The 20042-nt window shown below is 44.3% G+C and overlaps 1 protein-coding gene across 3 annotated transcripts in view; it reads left to right on the top strand.

Annotated features, from left to right (window-relative positions):
* Nucleotides 1–20042, top strand: part of ppp1r21 (protein phosphatase 1, regulatory subunit 21) — an 86516-nt gene that overhangs the window by 47032 nt on the left and 19442 nt on the right. For 2 of the 3 annotated variants that reach the window (XM_081351528.1, XM_081351527.1), the window contains exons 15-17: nt 5147–5293; nt 6794–6886; nt 6968–7231. In XM_081351528.1, coding sequence (XP_081207654.1) covers nt 5147–5293; nt 6794–6886; nt 6968–7231 — 504 coding nt within the window. The remainder of the gene's footprint in view (nt 1–5146; nt 5294–6793; nt 6887–6967; nt 7232–20042) is intronic. The other variant, XM_081351529.1, reaches the window with a different exon arrangement.

The raw sequence follows: 20042 nt of genomic DNA, 5'->3' as shown, positions 1-20042 counted from the left end.
TTGCTGCCCCGGAAAAACAAACTGCATCCACTGTTCCTGTTACACTGGGTTCTTTGGAAAGCTGAACACGGTAAGCTTTCCCTCACATCCAAAAACACTTTTTTGGAGACATTCTTGAACAAATCCTATGCAGCGCTGGCTGCCGATGATTTCCTGTTGAAGCGCGTTGATGTGCGCGGTCTCGCTCTCCTCTGGTCGACGTGTGCGCGGGCGCGCTTTTCCGGGAGAAATGCTCATATAAGGAGTTCCACTCTGGTCTACGTCATTAGATCCACGGTAAAAAAAACCCAGCCGAAACTTGTACCAACCCGGAAGTAAGATTTTCGGCACAGAAATTCTCCGTTATTCGTCCAAAATATATTTTTTAAACTTTGCCCATGTTTAGCATGAAAATCCATCTCTTTAACACTGTAAACAACTCTGAATACATGAAACACTATTGTACCCCCCCTTTAATCATCCTGGTTGACTTTAATATTCATATGGACAATATTAGTTCTCCGCTTTCCAGAGACTTTTCATCTTGCCTGGAAAGCCTCGGTCTGCATCTATATATTGATTCTCCAACTCATTGTAGGGGGCACATACTGGATTTATTCTGTTGTTCTGGTGTCATCCCCTTTGCCTGTAAAACTCACTCTGTTGCCTTTTCCGACAATATGCTCATTACTTTTAACATCACCCTCCCGCTATCTAAAATGACCCTCCCTTGCACCATCTCCTTCCGGAATATCAAGGACATTAACATTTTCACCTTTGCATCTGATATCAATAATTTCCCAAGTGTATCTGCCTGCTGTTCACCCGATGAATTAGTTTCTTATTATAACAAAAATCTTCACACTCTCTTGGACATCCATGCTCCTATAAGATCCAGATCAGTCTCCTTCACCCGTTCAGCACCCTGGTTCACTCCCGCCCTACGCCTTCTGAAATCTCAGGGCCGTCAGCTGGAACGCCTTGCCAATAGAACTGGACTCACCATTCACAACAATATGTACAAGAACCATGTCAACCTGTATAAGGACTCCCTCTCCTCAGCTAAATCTGCCTACTACTCTCATTTAATCCACTCTAATCATCACAATTCTAAAACCCTGTTTTCCCTTCTCACCTCCATTACAAAACCTCCTCACTCTCTTCCCTACCATATGCAATCCCAGGACTACTGCAATAAACTTATGTCCTTCTTTGTTTCCAAAATCACAGACATCCATAAACACCTGACTTCATCTGGAGCTGCAGCTTCCGGAGGCAACTTTAACACCCCTTATCCATCCCCAACTACCACTTTTTCCAGTTTCGATCTTCCCTCCGTTCAAGCCATTTCGGACATTATTCATAAATCTAAACCCTACACATGCCAGCTCGACCCACTTCCCTCCACCCTGGTTAAATCCTGTTGCTCTTCACTTGCCCCTCTCATCACTGAGATTATCCACTCCTCCCTAAGCTCCGGTTCAGTTCCCCCTTCACTCAAAACTGCCTCGGTCACACCCATTCTGACAAAACCTGGCCTGGACCCCACAAATTTCAGCAATCTTCGTCCCATATCTAACTTACCCTTCATATCCAAAATTCTGGAAAAAACAGTCACTTCTCAACTTCATAATCACCTCATGTCCAACAGCATCTACGAGCAGTTTCAATCTGGCTTCCGTCCCCTTCATAGCACTGAAACCGCACTCCTCAAAATTTCAGATGACCTTCTCATGGCTTCTGATTCTGGGTTACTTTCAATTCTCATTCTTCTGGACCTCACAGCAGCTTTTGATACCATTTCCCATCCTATCCTCCTTAGTCGATTATCATCCATTGGTATCACCCACACTCCCATAGCCTGGTTTACTTCATACATTTCTGATCGCACACAGTTCATACAACTCAAATCCCAGAAATCCGTTACCTTCCCCGTCTGAGCTGGAGTGCCCCAAGGCTCTGTATTGGGGCCTCTCCTTTTTATCATCTACATCCTCCCTCTTGGTCACATCCTCCGTAAACATAACATTAAATTTCATTGCTACGCGGACGACACCCAGCTCTACCTCTCTACTTAACCATCCTCTTTACTCCCACCAACCTCTCTCACCCTCTGTCTCCAAGAAATCCACTCTTGGTTCTCATCCAACTTTCTCAAACTGAACAGTTCAAAAACCGAAGTCCTCCTGGTTGGCACACCTCATACTCTCTCCAGAGCCAATAAAGTTTCCATTGTCATTGATAACTCAATTATTCTTCCCTCCTCTCAGGTTAAGAGTCTGGGTGTCGTCCTCGACAGCACATTATCTTTCCACTCTCACATTAATAGCATCACCCGGTCCGCCTATTTCCACCTGCGTAACATCTCCCGTCTCCGTCCCTCTCTCACTCCCCAAACCACCGCCATCCTGGTTCACAGCCTCGTCACATCTCGGATAGATTACTGCAACTCACTCCTGTTTGGTCTCCCCAATAAGTCGCTCCAGAAGTTGCAGCTCCTACAGAACTCTGCTGCACGCTTGATTACTCGGACCCCTATTTCTCATCATATCACTCCCATCTTGCAACAACTTCACTGGCTTCCCATCAAACAGAGGATCATCTTTAAAATACTTCTCATTACTTTCAAAGCAGTTCACAACATGGCTCCTCCATACATCTCAGATCTCCTCCATTTAAACATCCCGACCCGTTCACTCCGATCCTCCGATACCTGCCAGCTTTGTCACAATGGGGAGCAGGGCGTTTAGTCGCTCTGCTCCCCATCTTTGGAATTCCCTCCCTCCAGACCTTCGTACCATGGACTCATTTCACCTCTTCAAATCCAAACTCTTTTGTTCAGACAGTCATATTCCACCTGACCCATATTACCTCAATGTTGTCTTGCCAATTTTATTGGTTACTGTTTTAATGTTTTTATCTGCTTTGTACAGTGTCCTTGGGTGTCCGGATAAGGCGCTTTTAAATAAAATGTATTATTATTATTATTATTATTATTAATGCATTAGTGTTTGTGTTTTCTTTATAAACATTAGATGTGAAACTTTGCACATTTTAAGTTCATATTTTGCTGCTTATTTTTACAAGGTAAGCTATGTTTTATTAATAAGCTGTGTACTAAATTTGGTGCTTTTTAAAAAATTCGATTATGGTGCCGTTGTCTGTTTTAGAAGCTACTGCCATCTAGTGGTAGCAGGTTTTCTCAGACAGCTGTATGTGTGTGTGTGTGTGTGTGTGTGTGTGTGTGTGTGTGTGTGTGTGTGTGTGTGTGTGTGTGTGTGTGTGTGTGTGTGTGTGTGTGTGGATCGTGCAAGGCTAAACCGGCAAAATGAAAGTCTCAAAATCCAAATGAATCAAATAGGATCGACTCAGAATTGAACGATGAACGAGTCAGACCACAACTTCAGAAAGTAGTTACTTTTGTCTGATTTCAAAGAAATTGATGGCAAAATTTTGGAAGAAACCATACAGCACCGTAAAACACCAACCTGTGCTCTTGACACACTTCCCACATCATTTTTTCAAAAGTGTGTTAAACAGTTTAGAAGCAGATCTTCTAGAAGTGGTAAATGTCTCACTTCTCTCTGGGAGTTTTCCAAACTCCCTGAAAACTGCTGTTGTCAAGCCCCTCCTGAAGAAGAGCAATCTGGATAAGACCATATTAAGCAACTATAGGCCGATCTCAAATCTTCCTTTCACAGGCAAAATCATTGAAAAAGTTGTCTTCAATCAGCTGAACAAATTCTTATGCTCGAATGGATACTTTAATAAACGATATTCGCTTAAATACTGATTCAGGCAAATTATCAGTGCTGGTGCTACTCGACCTCAGTGCTGCATCTGACACTGTCGATCACAACATACTTCTGGACAGGCTGGAAGACTGGGTGGGGCTTTCTGGGATAGATATGCTCAATGAATATAAACAGATCACTCAGATCATTAGGATCACATCAGCTATTTTTTTTCATTTTCATTCATTCATTTTATTTATTTATATAGCACAAATAAACACAACAGAAGTTGACCACTGTGCTTTCCAAGGTGAAAGTCCAGGAAACATGAAAGAAGGAGCAAAATAAACCATCAACACATAATGTAATAGAACCATATTTGAGATTTAGTGAAATGCCCGGTCAAGAAGATAAAACTTTAGCTTAAATTTAAACTCATGTAAAGAGGACAGGGATCTCAAGGATAAGGGTAGGCTATTCCATATAAGAGATTGACAACTGCGAAAGCACGATCCCCTCTCGACTTAAATCGTGAATGTGGCTGGGACAGAATATAACTGCTTGTGGACCATAGACACCAACCGGGCACGTTCAAAGTTCAAAGTTCAGATAGGTAAGAGGGTGCAATACCAGTTAAGGATTTAAAAGCAAACAGCAATATTTTAAAATCAACTCTATGACGCACCGGCAACCAGTTAAGAGACCTTAAAATATGAGTAATATGTTCATGTTTGCGAACCCCAGTTAGAAATCTAGCTGCAGCGTTTTGAACCATTTAAAGCCTTGCAATGGAAAACTGGGAGCTTCCTGCATATAAGGAATTACAGTAATACAAGCGGGATAGAGCGAAAGCTAGAAATACCAAGGGTTCACTCTAAGCATGGCGAGTCCGCTTTAGCTATAATGCTGGATCAGCTTCCAGAGGAGATCAGATGTGCTCCTACTGTAGTCACTTTCACATCCAGACTCAGAACACTTCTGTTTAGCTGTGCATTTACTGAATGAGCACTGTGCCGCTTTCCATCCGACTGTTTGTACTGTATTTTATATCCTTTTTATTCTAAAAAGTTTTAATTAATCTTATTTCTTTTGATTATTCTAATTCCTTCTATGTAAAGCACTTTGAATTTCCATTGTGTTTGAAATGTGCTATATAAATAAACTTGCCTTGCCTTGCATGCATGTCACCTAATCCAAAAATGCAATCTTACTTGTTGCATGCACAAATTCTGACCTACATTAATACAAAATTGAGGTTTTGTATTTACAACTATGTCTTTATTTGTACAAAATGCTGCAAATTCATGTAATTCTAGATTTTTCTCATGCATTTATTAATCAATTTGAGACAAAATTCATCCTATACACAACACACACCGCCTCGCTGTCCTCCGGTTCACTGTCTGATCCCTGCCGGACTGTCTCTCGCACAGATGGCCACCTTCTTTAGCAACAGCCTGGATTTCCTGGCGTCGTGCCCTGGCTACGGTCCGCGAGGAGGCGTCCTGAACCCGCTGCAGGCCCACAGTGTGATGGAGAACAAGAGGCGCGCCGCCACATACATGAGCGCCATCAGGAAGGTCACAGGCTTTATTACTTTCCTTTAAAGTACAGGTCAAGCTTTGAATTGGGAAGGGGAGGAGGGAAGAGAGGCTCCCACAAAGTAGAAAAATATAAAAACAAGATAAAAGTACTTATACTACAGGGCCGTTGAATGCTTGAATCTGATTGGTTGACGAACGTTCTAAGGTGTGCATTATTTTCAGGGAAACGCACAGCTAAAGTAGTTCCAGGCAGGTCTTGACCGCATTACAGTTCCATTTCACTGCGCGTAGTTAACGGTAATAACGGAAAATAGGATTCAATTCATAACAAGAAAAAAAACATTTGCTTGATCTGGAATTTTCAATGTCTAGCTTCACAATCAATGGAAACATGCAGTTTAATTTGAATAAATAAAGTATATAGTCCTATCTATAGGCTAATCAATAGAAAATTAAACTGAATATAGGCTAAATAAATGGATAGTCCTGCAGCACAGATTATTATTGCAGATAATATAACAAATAAATAATTATTGATAGGCCTACTTGTTAAAAGGGCTTTGTGTTTCATTTATTTGGCTAGTCTGTCATCTGTCAATAATAGGAAAAAAAAGAATGAATTCGAATTAATTAAAAGGAATTGAATTAATAAATAAATAATAATATTGACGCACATGCTTTTCTGTCTCATTATTGCAACATCTCTCTCTCTAATAACTGCATTAATAACTGGGGACACACTTTAAGCCGGTTATGAATGTAATTTGATACGTATGACTGATCATGGCCAAATGCGTGTTCAGCGCGTGTTCAGAGTCGGTGTTTATAATCTGCAGTCGATGAAAACAGTCAGAGAATGTGTCAGCTAGTCGTGTGTCCCAGCATTAGTCTGCTATCAGCGGCTCAAACCTCCTAACTCTAAAATGACGTTTTGGAATTAGCAACGGAGGCATTGGTTTAGATGCGTAAGAAATTAGTCCTACATACAAGAGCGTTTTAATGACAAAAACTTTACAAACGTCTTGAAATACATAATCTGAACAATGTTTCGAGGTGTGGTAACTGTAGTATAAGCGGAATAATTGACTTCAGGCCGTTGAATTATTAGAAAAATAATGCACACCCAAGGTGAACGGCCACAGTACTCCGCTTCGCGTCGTGACCGCATTACCACCTCGGTTGTTCATTATTTTTCTAATAATTCAACGGCCTGTCGTCAATTATTCCTTACATAAGTAACATTTCAGGTACAGCTGTTTTAGCTGATCACATGCCTGACTGCAGTAGTCCAGTCGGGAAATGGAGAGGTTCTTAAGCACTTGATCTTGATGATATGATGTTTTTGCAGTGACTGATAGATTCACTGATAGTTACAGTGTTTTCTCTTACTGTCACACAGCCTCTTGTAGCTTGTTGCGTTCTTCGACGCTCAGCATCGATCACAGCACAATATATTTGACAATCTACAACACCGCTACAAGGCCTATTTGCACAGTTCAGTCCTGTGAATGTTGGTGTGTTTTCTTGTGTTTTCAGGTCAGATCAGAATCGGTGCCGTACAGAGATGCTTTAGCAAACCGACATGTTCTGACAAGCTCTACTGAAAGTCGAGAGGGACTCATGCAGCAGGTACCTGAACCTGTCTGTCTATCCGTCTGTCGGTCTTTCTGTCTGTCCAACCGTCTGTCTGACGGTGTGTGTGTTTATCAGGTTGTCCAGAGTCAGGAGAAGATGTGTCGTCTGGAGCAGGAGAAGGAGCACTGGCTGCTGGAGGCTCAGCTGGGTCAGGTGCGTTTACAGAGGGAGAGTCAGCGCATCGCTCAGCTGGAGGCTCAGATCCTCGCCGGGGCTCCAGCAGAACCACACAGCGCCGCTCAGATCCTCTCCGGGGCTCCAGCAGAACCACACAGCGCCGCTGACGGACCCGGTGCTGCCCGTCCTGATAGTCCAGTGCCCGTCCAGGACACCAGCCTGGTGAGTGACCTCATGCTGGAACAGTGAATCCATGCTTCATCTCCCTAGACACACCTAACCATGAGTCAGCAGGTGTTTTAAACTGAAGAAAATGTGCAGTGTTGATTGTGTGTAACTACAGGCAAACAATTGCCTTGCGGACAGTACTGTAAATGCATCAGAAATCATGGAATCCAACAGAATTATGAATCATGACTAATAATAATAGTAATAATACATTTTATTTAGAAAAGCGCCTTTCAAGGTACCCAAGGACACTGTACAAATTGGTATAGTTAAGGAAATACAAAGAACTACTAAAACACAATGCAGCTTCATCCATGATCGAATTCACTGATAGTACGGACAGTACAATCAGATTGGGACATAGATTACATACAAGGTACATAAAATGCCAAGATGCAGCGGACACATAAACACCCTCAAAGGGCATGCTGGAGTACACTGAGCACAGGGTGAAGACCAAGTGTAGGGAAAAAAGACAGATAAAAACAGGGAAAATAAAATAAAACAAAAATAAAAAGACAGTGCAAATCGAAATCAGGGGGCTGACAGGAAAGCTAAGCTAAAAAGATGTGTTTTTAACTTAGTTTTAAAAGTGAATATACTTGTGCTTTGGCGCATCTCAGGCGGCAGGGCATCCCACACTGAAGGCCCATGGAGCGAAGCCGAGATGTGGGGACTGCTAAGAGACATGTATCAGGAGAACGAAGGGTGCGGGATTGCAGGTATGGGGTGAGGAGATCTGATAGGTAGGATGGGGCCAAATTATGTAGGGATTTATAAACAAGGAGAATTGATTTTGTAATGAATGCGGTAATGGACAGGAAGCCAATGCAACTGCTGGAGGATAGGAGTAATATGATCCCAGGGCCTGGTGTGGGTGAGTAGCCTTGCAGCTGAATTTTGGACATACTGCAGCCTATTGAGGGTTTTTTCCGGGATGGCGTGAAGTAGAGCATTGCAGTAGTCAAGCCTTGATGTGATAAATGCATGTATAAGTGTTTCTGCTGCAGATGAGTTGAGGGAGGGGCGTAGTTTGGAGATGCTTTTGAGATGGAAGAAAGATGTTCTGGTGATATTTGTAATATGTGACTCAAAAGAAAGAGTAGGATCAAAGATTACGCCCAGATTTCTAACTTCAGCAGAAGTTGTAGTGAAATAGCCAGAGATAGATAGCTGCAGCTGTTCAAGTGTTTTAGAATGTTAGGGGTGGAAACAAGAATAGCCTCTGTCTTATCTTGATTGAGTTTGAGAAAATTTTGAGTCATCCAGTTAATGGCATTTAAACAGCTAACCAGATTGGATAATGATAATGTGTGAGCGGGCTTGGTGTGAATGTAAATCTGAGTGTCGTCCGCATAACAATGGTAATTGAGACCATAATGTTGTATTATCTGGCCAAGGGGAAGGATGTAGATTATGAACAGCAGGGGGCCTAGAACAGAACCCTGGGGGACACCATGTGAGAGGGGTGAATTTGGAGATCTGAAATTCCCAATTGAAACAAACTGTTGTCTGTCAGTGAGGTATGATTTGAACCAGGACAGTGGAACACCAGTGATACCAAGCAAGGTCTCCAATCGAGAACTCAAGATTACCAATCAAGACTACATCAACACTTTTCTTTTCCACAAGTTTCCATGTATAGTAGGTTTGTCAAAACTCTGTACCAAGCCAATATTGAAATTGTAACAATGCAATGATACCAGGTTTTCTTCAGCACTAGTAGTAAAGAGACTTCCCTGATAGGCGACTGCATTCAGACGCTCCTGTGTGTGTTTGTGTAAGGTTGAGCTTAGACATGAGCTCATGAACATAGAGTCCAATCAGAGGTGTTTAAGTTAGTCAGGAATCCATTCAGAGGTTCTCTTTCTAACATCCATTTGGGATCTCACTAAGAGAACGCCTCCGGCGTGACCGACTGTGGAAGCACCAGTTACACCACATCTGTCAGACCAATCGAGACAGCGATCAGGGAGTCCCGCCTCGCTGCAGCCCACTGCTGCGTCATTCTAGATTTACATATCTTCTTCACTGTGAAGATTGTGGAAGCTGTACTCACTGACGCATTTTGGATTTACTGCTTAACGGTATACAGACGAAGCCGACCGGTAACGTCGCAAACGCGGAAAATCTATATATTGCTGTTAGGGTTGCATTTTCTTGTGAGTGTGGGAAAACGTCCGCGTCAAGGCGAGTTTTTCCACCCCTAAGAGAATAAACAGCCTTACCTTCTAATCTAATACGATTCAGTTTGTATTAGAGACCAGAAAATAGTTTATTTTCAGAATTACTCTGTATACACTGCTCCGGGATAGTAAACCTACACGTCACGGTGAGAGTTTACCGAACGAAGAGAGTGGAGAGTGATGGCCACGGCTAGAACGGCAGAGAGCACAAGGAGAGGAAATTATGCTCCCCTCGCATGTGCTCCTGTGGCCTATGGATTTCGGCGAGAGATTCACATTCGCTCTGCATATCATGCTTGGGTGTTAAGCATGCCCAAGCGGCGGTATCGAACCCAGAGGGCTGCCCTAACTGTTCTGGTTTTCCTACAAAGATCCGTGGAAGGAGACTTAGAGTTGCAATAGCAGGAAACAAGGACCCATGCTTCTCCTCTCAGACTCAGGCCAGAGAGGAGACAGTTAAACAGCCTCCTGAGCTGGGTACCGGGGGCGAGATTATGGACGGGGAGTCCCCGGACCCCTCTCTTTGGAGATGCCCTCGCGGGTATAGCGGGGAAGATGATGATGAAGATGAGGAATTATCCCCTCATCTTCTAGACGACGTTGAAGAGGATGACGACATTCTCCCTCCTAATTAATCTCGTCCACCGAGTAACTAGAGGATATGAGAGAGCTGGAGTTGGCTGACCCTCCTGTAGCAAATGAGCTCATAAGGAAAATATTAATAATTATTCATAACTTGTTATGATTAATTATGAATATTTGGATCAGTTAATTAGATTATCTTGATGTAGCTACATTAACATTGCAACCAATTAATCTGTTCATCCTGTGAACCCTCTATATTGGTTATTAATTGATTAATAGAAATGTTAATTTCTGGTGTTGGGAAATAACTTTCTTACTGTACAGAACTACAAAGAGCATTTAGTCAGAATCTGGAAATCATTAAATAGACTTTGTTTGCAGGGTAGATAATCAGAACCAAATACATATTGTGCACAAGTTTTATTAACTAAATCACAAACATAACTAATCTAAACACACAACATACACACAATCACACATACATGGGTAAAATTAAATTAAATGAAAATGAAACTGGGAGCAGGAAATGGAACTATGGAAAAGATCCATTTAACTATGAAAAGAACCATCAGCTAATTATTTTCAGAGCACCTCATTAAATGTATACTTGCATGGCCTTTGCAGTGAAACTTTCCATGAGTCACAATCGATTTTGTGGCGATCAGGACGAGGCCAAGGGCTGTGAGAGAGCGGAGCGAGGCCGGTGGCGTGATTACTGATGAGCAACACCTGCGCGACTTAGTGTTGTCACGATACTAGAACTTCTAACTTCGATACGAAACCTTAAAAAATATCGATATTCGATACCATTTTTCGATACCACGGAGAAAAAACTGGCACAATATTAAGGAGGTATTTTTTTTATTTAAAGCTGAATATAACAAGTCTAGAACGTGACAATGAGGTATATTTTACAAAAATGTCCTGAGTTCTATCTGTTAATATTTTTTCATTGGACCAGAGCTAACATGAGCCGTTGTATTTTTACTAACTACTGTTATGAAAGATTAAAATATACTGTAACAAATGCATTGTTTATCGGTCATAAATGCTGGTTAAAACATTAACGTTATTTGATGAACAGATTTAAACACAAACGTGCGTACATCACACGCAAAAACAATGCTCACTGGATCGACATGAAGTCAAGTCACCTTTATTTATATAGTGCTTGACAAGATTGTGTCAAAGCACTTAACAGTATCAAATTGGAGGATAGAGTGTCAGTAATGTATAATAATAAGATTAAACATTCAATTTTCAGTTAAAGGCATTTCATTATTGAATTCAGAGATGTCATTGTCTAGCTCAGTTTAGTTTAATTATATCTGTGTAATCAAATTGATGATAATCGCTAATGAAGGCAAATTGCAGAATTAAACAATATTTTTTTGAATAAAGTTAAATAGGCACAAGTTAATTTACATTTGACCACAGTTAAAATATTTACTTCTAAGATTCCTTAGTCAGATTATATTAACTTTAAGAATTACAGTGAAAAAACGAGACAACACACTCATACCAACAATACTAGGCCATCTTGGTTAATGTTTCAGAAAAGTTAAAATGCTCCGAAATGCCCGCTCGCGGTGTGTAGCGTGTGTCCGCGCTATTCTCCGACATGCCCGCTCGCGGTGTGTTTTTAACACGTGTCCGCGCTATTCTCCGACATGCCCGCTCGCGGTGTGTTTTTAACACGTGTCCGCGCTATTCTCCGACATGCCCGCTCGCGGTGTGTTTTTAACACGTGTCCGCGCTATTCTCCGACATGCCCGCTCGCGGTGTGTTTTTAACGCGTGTCCGCGCTATTCTCCGACATGCCCGCTCGCGGTGTGTTTTTAACACGTGTCCGCGCTATTCTCCGACATGCCCGCTCGCGGTGTGTTTTTAACACGTGTCCGCGCTATTCTCCGACATGCCCGCTCGCGGTGTGTTTTTAACACGTGTCCGCGCTATTCTCCGACATGCCCGCTCGCGGTGTGTTTTTAACACGTGTCCGCGCTATTCTCCGACATGCCCGCTCGCGGTGTGTTTTTAACACGTGTCCGCGCTATTCTCCGACATGCCCACTTGCGGTGTGTTTTTAACACGTGTCCGCGCTATTCTCCGACATGCCCGCTCGCGGTGTGTTTTTAACGCGTGTCCGCGCTATTCTCCGACATGCCCACTTGCGGTGTGTTTTTAACACGTGTCCGCGCTATTCTCCGACATGCCCGCTCGCGGTGTGTTTTTAACACGTGTCCGCGCTATTCTCCGACATGCCCACTTGCGGTGTGTTTTTAACACGTGTCCGCGCTATTCTCCGACATGCCCGCTCGCGGTGTGTTTTTAACACGTGTCCGCGCTATTCTCCGACATGCCCACTTGCGGTGTGTTTTTAACACGTTTCCGCGCTATTCTCCGACATGCCCGCTCGCGGTGTGTTTTTAACACGTGTCCGCGCTATTCTCCGACATGCCCGCTCGCGGTGTGTTTTTAACACGTTTCCGCGCTATTCTCCGACATGCCCACTTGCGGTGTGTTTTTAACACGTGTCCGCGCTATTCTCCGACATGCCCGCTCGCGGTGTGTTTTTAACACGTGTCCGCGCTATTCTCCGACATGCCCACTTGCGGTGTGTTTTTAACACGTTTCCGCGCTATTCTCCGACATGCCCGCTCGCGGTGTGTTTTTAACACGTGTCCGCGCTATTCTCCGACATGCCCGCTCGCGGTGTGTTTTTAACGCGTGTCCGCGCTATTCTCCGACATGCCCGCTCGCGGTGTGTTTTTAACACGTGTCCGCGCTATTCTCCGACATGCCCGCTCGCGGTGTGTTTTTAACACGTGTCCGCGCTATTCTCCGACATGCCCGCTCGCGGTGTGTTTTTAACACGTGTCCGCGCTATTCTCCGACATGCCCACTTGCGGTGTGTTTTTAACACGTGTCCGCGCTATTCTCCGACATGCCCACTTGCGGTGTGTTTTTAACACGTGTCCGCGCTATTCTCCGACATGCCCACTTTCGGTGTGTTTTTAACACGTGTCCGCGCTATTCTCCGACATGCCCACTTGCGGTGTGTTTTTAACACGTGTCCGCGCTATTCTCCGACATGCCCACTTGCGGTGTGTTTTTAACACGTGTCCGCGCTATTCTCCGACATGCCCGCTTGCGGTGTGTTTTTAACACGTGTCCGCGCTATTCTCCGACATGCCCGCTCGCGGTGTGTTTTTAACTCGTGTCCGCGCTATTCTCCGACATGCCCACTTGCGGTGTGTTTTTAACACGTGTCCGCGCTATTCTCCGACATGCCCGCTTGCGGTGTGTTTTTAACATGTGTCCGCGCTATTCTCCGACATGCCCGCTAGCGGTGTGTTTTTAACACGTGTCCGCGCTATTCTCCGACATGCCCACTTGCGGTGTGTTTTTAACACGTGTCCGCGCTATTCTCCGACATGCCCGCTCGCGGTGTGTTTTTAACGCGTGTCCGCGCTATTCTCCGACATGCCCACTTGCGGTGTGTTTTTAACACGTGTCCGCGCTATTCTCCGACATGCCCGCTCGCGGTGTGTTTTTAACACGTGTCCGCGCTATTCTCCGACATGCCCACTTGCGGTGTGTTTTTAACACGTGTCCGCGCTATTCTCCGACATGCCCGCTCGCGGTGTGTTTTTAACACGTGTCCGCGCTATTCTCCGACATGCCCACTTGCGGTGTGTTTTTAACACGTTTCCGCGCTATTCTCCGACATGCCCGCTCGCGGTGTGTTTTTAACACGTGTCCGCGCTATTCTCCGACATGCCCGCTCGCGGTGTGTTTTTAACACGTTTCCGCGCTATTCTCCGACATGCCCACTTGCGGTGTGTTTTTAACACGTGTCCGCGCTATTCTCCGACATGCCCGCTCGCGGTGTGTTTTTAACACGTGTCCGCGCTATTCTCCGACATGCCCGCTCGCGGTGTGTTTTTAACACGTGTCCGCGCTATTCTCCGACATGCCCGCTCGCGGTGTGTTTTTAACGCGTGTCCGCGCTATTCTCCGACATGCCCGCTCGCGGTGTGTTTTTAACACGTGTCCGCGCTATTCTCCGACATGCCCGCTCGCGGTGTGTTTTTAACACGTGTCCGCGCTATTCTCCGACATGCCCGCTCGCGGTGTGTTTTTAACACGTGTCCGCGCTATTCTCCGACATGCCCGCTCGCGGTGTGTTTTTAACGCGTGTCCGCGCTATTCTCCGACATGCCCACTTGCGGTGTGTTTTTAACACGTGTCCGCGCTATTCTCCGACATGCCCACTTTCGGTGTGTTTTTAACACGTGTCCGCGCTATTCTCCGACATGCCCACTTGCGGTGTGTTTTTAACACGTGTCCGCGCTATTCTCCGACATGCCCACTTGCGGTGTGTTTTTAACACGTGTCCGCGCTATTCTCCGACATGCCCACTTGCGGTGTGTTTTTAACACGTGTCCGCGCTATTCTCCGACATGCCCACTTGCGGTGTGTTTTTAACACGTGTCCGCGCTATTCTCCGACATGCCCACTTTCGGTGTGTTTTTAACACGTGTCCGCGCTATTCTCCGACATGCCCACTTGCGGTGTGTTTTTAACACGTGTCCGCGCTATTCTCCGACATGCCCGCTCGCGGTGTGTTCTTAACACGTGTCCGCGCTATTCTCCGACATGCCCGCTCGCTGTGTGTTCTTAACACGTGTCCGCGCTATTCTCCGACATGCCCGCTCGCGGTGTGTTTTTAACACGTGTCCGCGCTATTCTCCGACATGCCCGCTCGCGGTGTGTTTTTAACACGTGTCCGCGCTATTCTCCTACATGCCCACTTGCGGTGTGTTTTTAACACGTGTCCGCGCTATTCTCCGACATGCCCGCTCGCGGTGTTCTTTATCAACCAAAGCCGGTTGCGAGGGTGCCGCACTCGCCATCTTTCCATTCACTTCACTATTGCTATTTAACCAGAGCGAATGAGACGAGTGCGGTCACGTGTGGTGTTTGTCAACACGCCTTTGGAGAGAAGTGAAAGTGACAGCTCGGCTAGTATGGGAGTATCGATACTTCAGGACATTAGTATTGGTACCGTTCAGATATTTCAGTATCGATATTTATCGAAATATCGATATTTTTGACAACACTAGCGCGACTCACTGGTCTCGTATCTCTCACGGAGGAACGGAAGCATAAAAGGAGGATCGACGACAGTGGAGATTGAGAGAGCTGCCTTTTACTTTCGTTTTGTATTTGTTTATTGTGATATTGTGATATTTGAAATTGTGTGTTCGAATGTTTGCTGGTTCCCATCTCCTTCTTCCCATAACATCTAACCTCATTACAGATTTCTTCTGTGTTGAATGAAGAAATGGTGATGAACTGGCTTGGTTGGTTTTCCTCTGTTCTGGTTGAAAGTTCTCTCTCTCTCCATGAGCACATGGCTGCTTGAGGGCCAAGGCCTGCTGCCGTGTGGCCTGGTGCGGCCACGCAGGACAGCAACCCGAACGTACCAAGAAGGCCAAGAGAGGGAAGGGCTTATGTAGAGGCAACTTAAAGCCTGAGAAAGGTCCCACCTCTCAGGGTTGGCTCGACCTAACCCTCTATATTTATGAGGATTTATGACTCTGTCTCAAGTGTGGTTAGACATGGGCCTTGCTGTTTGTGTCCATTTATACTTAGATTTAAAAAAAACACTGCATTCTATGAGAAGGCAATGTACACTAAAGTGTGAGTCATTAAAAGAGGATTAATTAGATAGGAGAAACGATATAGGTGGGGTTACATTGACTGTTGGTTATATCATAAAATACATAGTATCAAAGACATAATAGTATCAAAAGACCCTACACAAGACAGTAAATCAGCAAAGCTACTGGAGGAGATGGGCCGCATACTGAATGCAGGCGCTCTCTCCCAACCGCGCTCTGGGAGGAGATTTGTGTGATAGCAGATCTGAATCTCCACACATCACGTGGGGCGCTTCAGAGCTGAGGCAGAAGTATGGGTCTGGCTGTAGTGGGAGAAAGAGGGTTATGGCTCAGTCTCTCAGGCCTTTCTGAAAAAGAAAGAGTGGAGTTTCTGGACGCCCCTTAGACCCCAAGGCTATGTTTGACTCTACTGTCACAGCTATGCGCCAACAGTGTGACTTGAAGGAGGGAGAGGTGTTCGAGACCATATCAGCCTGCCCGCGTGAATTTCACACTGCAGTCAAAAAGGGGCTACCCTGACTATTGTGGTCATTGACCGCCCCCCCCACCCCCAATTGAAACTGCAATTCCCCATTGAAACTGCAATGCCTATCTTCACCACTGAGCGGCACCACCGCACCGCCAGTAAGCGAAGAGAAGAGGAGCACACTCACTGCGCAAGCAGAGAGCTGGCGTGCATGCGCAGTATTCGGGAACGATAAGCCAGCACCCCTTGATATGTCGATTTATGAGGGGGGCGAGACGGTTACTTCCGGTCACAAAGTCCCTGATCCCGCCCTGGGATTTATCGGTGGTTCTGGACGCGCTCTCCCAGCCTCCTTTTGAACCATTACTGAGTATTGATTTACAGCGTCTTTCTTTGAAGACAGTTTTAATACTGGCTCTCACTACAGCAAAGCGAGTGAGTGAATTACGTGCTTTGTCTGTACATTCTTCCTTTATGCAGTTTGCAGCGGGTGGCTCGAAAGTTACGCTGAAAACTAACCCGGCATTCGTTCCTAAGTTAAGAGAAACATTAGGAGCAAACAGATCTGTAGATTTGTTGGCGTTCTTTCCACCACCTTTTTCTTCATCAGAGGAAGAGCGGTTACATTGTCTGTGCCCGGTGCGAGCTCTGCACACTGCACACGTGTGTGTTTCGAAGGAGCAGTCAGCTTTTTGTCTTGTGGGCTGACAGTTACAAGGGGAGACCTATTTCATGTCAGTGGCTCTCTCAGTGGATGGTGAATGTGCCCCTCCTGGGCGCTGTTCAGGGGTGTCATTCAAGACACATGTGCTGCGGCGAGCTGGCCATCTTTTGTCAGATACTATAGATTGGATGTGACTGTACCATTGTTGGCTCACTCTATGCTCGGTGTGGGAGCGGCGAGTGTAACGTCATTATAATAATAATAAATTTATTTTATATAAATAAAAATTTGCTTTCTCAAAGCGCTTTACAGGCAAACATAACAACAGAGAAAACTACATATACTAAACTAATATAAAAATAAACAAATAAAAATGAATAATCAAGTAAAAGCAATCCTAAAATAGAAAGTTTTGAGAAGAGATTTAAAAGTAACTAATGTATTTGCTTCCCTAATGTCGGCCAGGAGAGAATTCCAAAGCTTAGGAGCATAGGCAGAAAATGCTCTATCACCTCTAGAACGAAGCTGTGTCTTGGGAACAACCAAGAGACCACTCTGAGAGGAACGCAGATTACGACGTGGTGTGTAAGGCATTAATAGATCAGTCAAGTACTGAGGAGCCAGATTATGCAAAGCCTTATATGTCAACATAAGGATTTTAAAATCAGTACGGTACCTGACAGGTAGCCAGTGCAAAGACTCCAAGACAGGGGTAATAGGGTCCCTAGCCCTGACCCCAGACAATACTCTAGCAGCCGAATTTTGAAGATATTGAAGTTTGTCAATTGAGGTTTTTGATACCCCATTACAGTAGTCAACACGTGAAAAAACGTAAGACTTTATCAACCTCTCAGCAACTGAGAAGGACAACATAGGACGTAAATGTGCTATATTTCTGAGGCGATAAAAAAGGATGTCTTAACCCTATTCTGCACAAAAGGCTCAAATGACAGTGTGGCATCAAATATGACACCAAGATTTTTTGATTTGCTTTGAAACTCCAAGACAACACCATCAACACATAGAGTAAGAGACCCAGCCTTTCGCAGTTGATGAGGAGAGCCAAGGAGCATAACTTCTGTTTAAGAGCTATTTAAAGACAGAAAATTATTAGACATCCAAATCTTGAGCAAAACAGTTCGAAAGATACACAACGTCCACTTGCTGACCCGGTCTTGAATGGAAATAAATCTATCAGCCTATCATCAGCATAAAAGTGATAGTTAAGGTCTAGAGATCTTAGTAGTTGACCAAGTGGATAGATATACATACTAAAAAGTAAGGGACCCAATACTGACCCCTGTGGGACGCCAGTATGAACAGAACCAACTTTGGACCTAAAGCCGACCATAAAAACAAATTGACATCGGTCAGTAAAGTAGGACTTGAACCAGCCAAGAACTGTCTCTGACAAACCAAATACATTTTCAAGACGATTAAGTAACAGTGCATGGTCAATAGTGTCAAAGGCTGAACTAAGATCAAAGAGAATGAGAAGAGACATGGAGCCAGAGTCGGAGGCTAATAGTAAGTCATTAGTGACTTTAAAGAGCATCTTGCAGGTTAGAAGACCCAACAAGTCAATGTATAGAAAAATAATGTAGGAACTAGATTTTCTTTAAAAAAAAAATTATAAATACGCTACAGTGGCTTCTGGAGTCGTTTTTGTGAGAAAATTTTACTTCCGCATCTGAAAATGGGCGTGACGTAGCACGAGGGAGAGCGGTCGATTCAAACAAGAGGAAAAAATGGATCGCAATGACATTTCAGACGCTGAGGAAATTGTTGACGGACCACAGCCATACAATTATGAGCCTGCTAGGCTGCCAAGAGAGCAGGGACAGGCCAGGATTAATGTTACACAGAACATATTGGAACTTACAATAACAGAAACTAAGCTTTGATCAGGCGTTTGTCATGCTCATTAATATCCGCCCAGACTAACGTTACGTGATATAACTTAACGGATTCTCATCGAGAGACAGAGAGATATTTATTCCTGATACATTTTTTGTTCCATAGGTGCTTGTGTGGGAAATGCAATGTTTATAGCTGAGGAAAGTCAGTGTTGCAGGGAGGTGGATGCATACTGGGCCTTAGTGGAAAATGCCAAACTTCCATGGTTGCATTTAGTGTTACTACAGTAAAGCCATGGTGAATGTTGCTGATCTGTGGACACTGGATAGTTCATTCATTCATTGCACAATGTTTATTCCTGGTTTCAGTGCTGTTTGATCCGTTAATAACGGAGAAATGTGAATATTTCTCACTAGATCTCGCAGCGATGTTATTACTTCATTGGCGAATTCAAATGCTTTATTTACTGGATCTCGCAGTTACAGTGTTGCTTGATCAGACTCGCGCTGCACCAAGACAACACCATCAACACATAGAGTAAGAGACCCAGCCTTTCGCAGTTGATGAGGAGAGCCAAGGAGCATAACTTCTGTTTAAGAGCTATTTAAAGACAGAAAATTATTAGACATCCAAATCTTGAGCAAAACAGTTCGAAAGATAATCACCGTCCACTTGCTGACCCGGTCTTGAATAAACGGTCCACCACACAAACACAATAACGAGTAGCTCAGTTTCGTTCCGCTTACATTGCGTTTGCCAGTTGATGTTGTGCTCGCGCCTACATCCGGCGGGAGAACCCGGAGATGCGTGCACTGAAGGAACCGCACCAGCTCTAAGTCTCACCCGGTTCTTACTTCGGTATCCCATGTTGAACTCCATCATATCGCCGGGACGATAATCCTCCGATCTGAAGTGAACGCTACACACGACCGCGTTTTCCGAAGCCGACACGGAAGAGAAATCCCGTCTCTTCACCTGCACAAACCGCATAGGATATTACGTAGCTTAGCAATGTTTCTAAGGTGGAAAAAGGCTGTTTTTGTAACATATGAAATATGATTTTCAAAAGACAGGTTGCAATCTAATATAACACCCAGGTCTTTTACTGTAGAGGATGAAGTAACAGGACATCCTACGATGTTAAAGTTGTATTGTGAGAGGTTTTGTGGGCGTTTTTTTGAACCGATAAGTATTACCTCTGTCTTGTCTGGATTTAATAAAAGAAAATTACGCATCATCCAATCTTTTATATCTTTAACACACTCTGTCAATTTGGATAATTCAGCGTTTTCATCCGGCCGTGATGAAATATAGATTTGAGTGTCATCAGCATAACAATGGAAACTAATTCCATGTTTCC

This window comes from Scardinius erythrophthalmus (genome assembly GCF_964197995.2).
Source record: "Scardinius erythrophthalmus genome assembly, chromosome: 21".
Lineage (NCBI taxonomy): Eukaryota > Metazoa > Chordata > Actinopteri > Cypriniformes > Leuciscidae > Scardinius > Scardinius erythrophthalmus.
This window is presented reverse-complemented; position numbering and strand designations above follow the sequence as displayed.